Source organism: Pongo pygmaeus, chromosome 4 (assembly GCF_028885625.2).
Source record: "Pongo pygmaeus isolate AG05252 chromosome 4, NHGRI_mPonPyg2-v2.0_pri, whole genome shotgun sequence".
NCBI lineage: Eukaryota > Metazoa > Chordata > Mammalia > Primates > Hominidae > Pongo > Pongo pygmaeus.
This window is the reverse complement of record NC_072377.2, coordinates 116636526-116642525: the sequence shown is the minus strand read 5'-3', so window position 1 is coordinate 116642525 and position 6000 is coordinate 116636526. Positions and strand designations below refer to the sequence as shown.

The window sequence follows — 6000 nt, the reverse complement described above, 5'->3', positions numbered from 1 at the left end:
TACATATAAAGACATGGATCCTTTCTATGGTCTGAATTGTGTTCCCTCAAAATTCATATGTTGAAGCCCTAACCCAATGTGACTGTTTACAGATAGGGTCTATAAGGCGGCAATTAAGGTTAAATGAGATCCTAAGAGTAGAGCCCTGATACCATAGGATTAATGTCCTTCTAATAATAGACCCCAGAGGGTGCTATCTTGGTGTCTTTCTCTCCCCCACCCTCCTTAATATTTTTCTCTCACCCTCCTTTTCTCCCTCTCTCCTCCTTCCATTCCTCTTCCCTTTCCCCTTCTCTCTGAAAGCACACAAAGATGTCATGTGAGCACACAGTAACCTGGAGCCTTCCTTCAAGTCAGGAAGGTGCCTCACCAGAAACTGACCATGATGGCACAGTAGTCTTGAACTTCCAGGCTCCAGAACTGTGAGAAAATAAATGTCTATTGTTTAAGCCATCCAGTCTACTGTATTTTGTTACAGCAGCCTGAGCTGACTAATACAATCCCCATAGCAGCTTTATTTGTAATAGTCAAAAACTGGAAACCACTTAAATGAATGGAAAAACAAATTGTGGTATATACATACAATGGAATATTATTGAACAATAAAAATAAATAAACTATTTATATTCACAACAGCATGGTTAAATCTCAATTGTGTCAAGTGAAACAAACCAGACAAAAAGGAGAGTTGACACTGTATGATTCAATTGGCATTAAACTCTAGAAAATGTAGCTAAATGATGGTGACAGAAAGCAGATCTATGGTTGCCTGGGAAGTGAGTCGTAGTGAGGAATGCGAGTGAAAGATGACAAAGTGGCCAGGCGCGGTGGCTCACGCCTGTAATCCTAGCACTTTGGGAGGCTGAGGCGGGTGGATCATGAGGTCAGGAGTTCGAGACTAGCCTGGCCAGCATGGTGGAACCTCGTCTCTACTAAAAATGCGGGGCATGGTGGTGCACTCCTGTAGTCCCAGCTACTTGGGAGGCTGAGGCAGGAGAATTGCTCGAACCCGGCAGGTGGAGGTTGTAGTGAGCCAAGATCACGCCACTGCACTCAAAAAAAAAAAAAAAAAAAAAAAAAGGAAAAGAAAAGAAAAAAAAAGAAAGATGACAAAGTGCAGGAGGAAACCTTAGGGAGGGATGAATATGTGTACTAGCTTGATTATGGTGGTGGGTTCATGGGTGCACACTTATGTCAAAACTTATCAAATTGTACACTTAAAAATTATGCAGTGTACTGTATGTAAATTATATGCAATAAAGCTATCCTTAGAAACTCTGTGGAATCCTCTTGTCACTAGTAAACTCTAATTTTGTGTTAAATAGATTTTAAATTTTCTTTTCTCCAATCTCCGATAAAGAAATGGAAAAGAAAATGCTTCACTCAGGGAAGAGTGTCATATGTATGGGACCTTATGGCTTTGTACCTTACCTTATGAGGAGCTGGGAACAGAATCCCTGCCCAACCAAAACCCTCAGCCTTCCCATTGCCACTGGAGGTAAAAAAACAAAAAACAAACAACAGCAAAACCAAAAATCAGAAAGCAAAAAAACTAAATCAAAGGGCCAAAAAACAGATGACAGCAAAACTCAAAACTGGGAACAGATGATTGCTTGAACCTTTTGTTTTTGCAGCCTCAAGTGTCTCGGTTGGATATCGAGGTGAAGAATGAAAATGTTAAGCCATCTTTCAATCACATTTGATAACTGGTGTCAGGAATACTGTATTACAGAAAAGAAAAGCCTCCACAAGCAGAAATGCTAAAATCTAGCATAATAAGGTGTCAGTCACCTCATAAGGCAGGCAAGACTTTGACAATAAGACAAAGCTGGACACGAAATTTGATCAGAAATTCAAAACCTGAGTCAATTTCACAGAAAATCCAGAAGATAAAATAGTTTTATTCATAGCCTAGGTAAAGTTCAGAAATTTATATTGCACTTTGGCGGTTATGCTGATCCTGTGTTTGGATGGGGTCACAATAGCAGGGAAGGCCGAGGCTTCCTACAGAAGGTCCTTTGTGGCAAATCACTATGAGAGGAAACTCCGTCAAAGTCGCCAATTGTTCATTTCATTTCTACTGTGCTACGGAAGCCTGGTTTTGTTTTAAGGGCTAACGTCCTAGGTTTTACGCAATTTTTTTGAGCTTTGGCTACCCAGCTAACAAGCAGTAGAATAGTCAACTCAAAACTACGTCTGATGCCATAGCTCTAACTCTAAAACTCAATATAGAGTTTTTTTCTGTGAGACCTCCCCTCGTGTCTCCCCTAACTGCGACTCGCATTAACTCGCTGCTGGTTCCCAGCTGGAGAGCACAGATTGCACCTGCTCCGAAGCCCAGCGGGGCTCAGTCTCGTCCGCAGCTCAACCTCGGCTGCCTGTGCACGGACATCAGGACCCACCAGGGGTCACTGCAGCTTCAGAGCTATTGTGCCCCTCAGTCCCGGACGCGGCCGACCGCGCGGAGGGCGTGGGATTGGGACCGCCGAACGGTGGGGTCCGAGCAGCACCGCGTCCTCTTCTCCCCACCCAGCCTCCACGTCTCTCGGGGGAAGGACGCAGCGAGCGCTGGACTGACCCGCGGCTTGGGCGCAGCGTGCGGCTTGGCAGCGTGGACTCGCCGGCACCTCGCCGCTGGGACCAAGGTCTCTGCCCCGCCCTCCGCCCCCAGCTGATACCCCGCCCAAAAGGGGCGCCCCTGGCGCGGCCAGTGCTGGACTGGGGGGTCCGCTTCGTTCCAGGGCTTTTTGCAGACGCCTGGACCGGGCCCACATGCACCTGGGCTGCTCCCGCCCGGGGCGCCACCCCTTGCGCGGCCAAGAGAACTTTCCCCGGAGCCTCCGCGGCCTGGCGCGCCCAGGGCACACCCCCCGCTCGCCCGTCCGCCGCGTTCCCAGCTGGGGCGTCGCTCCTCCGCCCGCAGGTCCCCGCCTCCCCGCTTTGCTGAATGTCCTGAAGAAGCCGTGTTCCGCCGCCGCGGCAGGCGTTCCCGGAGGGAGAGCTTGAACTTGGCTACACACGGCCACCCGTAATGAGCTCGGTGGTCCCCGGACGGGAGCCACACCCCGCGACGAGCTGACCTCCCCTCGCTGGTCTGGGTAAGGAGCCCGCTGCCCTTTCCGCCTCTCTTCCGGCTCCTCGGCGCCCGCGGCTGGGGGACGGGGTAGCGGACTGAGCGACGACCCTCGCCTCTGCCCCTGCGCCCATGGTCGGGGCGTCGTGGGTGCTCCTCACACAAAAGAAAAGCAGAGCGCTCCCTACTCGGCGGACCTGACCCGGGTCTGCGGGGCGGGGTCGCGGCTGGAAGTGCGCGCCCGCGGGGGACTCCGCAGGCCGATCGGAGGCCGGGACGTCGGGGCCGCGCTCAAATCCGTGCGGCAGGAGGGAGCTGCAGCACTTCCAGGGGCTTCCAAGGCCGGGGAGGGCCTCGAATTGCCATCTCTCCCTTTTCTGGTCTCTTGCCCCCATTGCCAGGAGACTTTTGTCGTCCCCAGGACTGCGGGAGGGGCCTCGCGCCCCCGCCTTCGGAGGAGCCCGAGCCGCAGGATGCGCGGGGACGCGCCACCGCCCTCCGCGCCCAGTTTCGCCGGCGCTTCCCCGGAGGCTCCCGGGCGCTGACTCTCCCGGGCTTTTCCGCCTTTCTTGCTCCTGCCCCGCCGGGCGGTTCGGCGGCCAGTCCTTGGACCCCACCGGGAGCTGCTCCTCTCACCCTCGCCACGGCGCGGACAATAAATTAATGCATCGCCCTTGAGTGAAGGGGGCGGCTGGGCGCCTCGGTGGCAGCTTTCTCGCCTGGCTGGAGACGACCACAACCGACATGGGCTGTTTCTGCGCTGTTCCGGAAGAATTTTACTGCGAAGTTTTGCTCCTGGATGAATCCAAGTTAACCCTTACCACCCAGCAGCAGGGCATCAAGGTGGGTGCGGCCGGGAGCGCATTCCGGGGGTTGGCGGCAGGGCAGGTGCGGGAGTCCATCGCTTTGAGGGCTGTCACCGGTGGGTCGAGGGCGGCGGCCGCGACTCTGCGCGGTGGGGAGGAGAGGCCGCTGTCCCCTACGCGCAGGGAGAGGGTGGACGTGCCAGGGTGAGTTAACTTTGAGTTCCTTCATAAAGCAAAGTTGAGTTTGACGTTTCTAAGGTTACTCAGCACACCGGCTCCCAGCAGCACGCCAAAACTCTTCCCCAAACCGGTTTTCTCCAAAAGCCTCTGGGTGCCCCGCAGCTCTCAAAGAGGGGCAGAATGGGTTATACCGGCTGCGTCCCACCACAGTGTGGAAGGCATGGCTTCCCTCGGCTTCGTTGAAGGCGTTTTCCTTGACAGTGTAATTAGGGAAGTGAACTAGTTCACTCGTTGAAACGCATTAATGGGTCATTGTGATTGTTTTGCGTGGGTTCGTAGTTGGGTAATGCTACGTTTGGACGGAAAATATTTTCCCTTTCTACAGCGATCTGGGTTTATCCTCACATTTAAGTAAACATCTCTCAAAGCGACCCAGTAATAACTTTGCTCCTGTTTGTGGGTCATTAAAATGCAATCACTACATTAACTTAGAGAGCCCAAACACAAAGGCAGCAGAGCTCGCAGAGATCCTCTTCCTTACTTTGGATGAGAAGGTACTTATGTTTGTAGTGACAACCTGACCGACGCGCCTGCGTGCTTGTTTTGCTCTTGCAACAATGTTAACTACCTAAAGGAGATCTAAATCCGGAGCGTTTTGCTGTTTTGTTTATCTTTCTCTTTCAGTTTTAAATCACTAAGGCATTTTAGATAAGGCGGCAGCTGAGTCTGGTGAAGGGAAACCGCACCCCCCCGCCCCCGCTCTGATAGAGCTGGCTTTCTGAGAAATCGAGTTCAGGCTGCCAAGTATCCTCTCTTAGTCGCTTCATCTCAGAAGTTAATCATAATGGGGTAGGCCCTGGGCATTTCCTTTTGTGAATCAGTTTTTACATAGTTTTATGCACACTAGGATAACTATTCCTGGCTAAAAGTTTCAGCGTTGATGTTGCCATTCTTAGTGTACAGAATTCCAATTTCATAGGTGTAATTCTTTTGCAGGAGAAAGGAGCAAAAATAATCAGTTAAAGCTACAAGACTGTTAACCCTTTCCTTTAGGAGGTTGTTTTGAATATTGTTTCCCCAGGAATTATACTGAGCAAAATTCAGTTCGATTCTCATACGGTATTTCCTTTCAAGACCAATAAAATGGACTCTTTTGGGGGAGGGTGTACATTTTGTATTTTTAACTTTTCTTTATGTTCCAAAATATTTCTCCTCTCACCCGCCCAATGAAATCAGGAAAATATTATAACTTACAAGATGATGTAACATTCTTTGGTGTACTGTATGAATAAAATAGGCAAAAATCACAAAAACATCCTAAATTCTAGATAATATATAGATTCTTTGTGGTGTCGAGATAGAAACAATTAGAAAAAGGTAACTGATGATCAGATACTAAGACAATAAAGAAATCTTTCTGAAGTGCAAAGTCTAAATTATCTGGAGTCTAAAGTCATCTGGAATGTGAGCTTCCTATTTAATCATGAAAGTCATGCCTGTCAGCTGTAGAGCGTGTACGTTATTCTGTCAAGAGAGCAGCCAGGACTTGGGATCAAATGGAATAATTTTGTCAAAGAAACATGAATCAAAAATTCTGATCCATAATTATTTTTTATAATCCAATGGTGCTTATCTTGTTTTACAAATGGGCTGAAAATTGGTGAGTGATTCAAAGGCAACAGCAACTATGTAATACTGTTATTTTGGATATGGGCCATATAACTAAACAATAATTTAAGCAGGCTTTTGTTGGAAATCATTTAACAACAGGCTTGGCCTCTGTCCTTGTCACAAAAGCATGCCACAATTATTTTGATGGCCATGTGTGTAACACAGATGTTGTCTGCTAAAGCTAACCACATTATCTTCTATGCTACCTTCAAAGTGTATGTGTTAAACACCTAGCTACCCTTGGCGTGTACTAAATTAAATATATTTGCA

The 6000-nt window shown here is 49.1% G+C and overlaps 1 protein-coding gene across 1 annotated transcript in view; it reads left to right on the top strand.

Moving 5' to 3' along the window:
- The first annotated feature begins 2989 nt into the window (after positions 1 to 2989).
- Positions 2990 to 6000, top strand: part of EPB41L4A (erythrocyte membrane protein band 4.1 like 4A) — a 260597-nt gene continuing 257586 nt past the window's right edge. The window contains exons 1-2 of the mRNA XM_054487859.2: positions 2990 to 3098; positions 3495 to 3916. Coding sequence (XP_054343834.1) covers positions 3818 to 3916 — 99 coding nt within the window. The 5' untranslated portion in view covers positions 2990 to 3098; positions 3495 to 3817. The remainder of the gene's footprint in view (positions 3099 to 3494; positions 3917 to 6000) is intronic.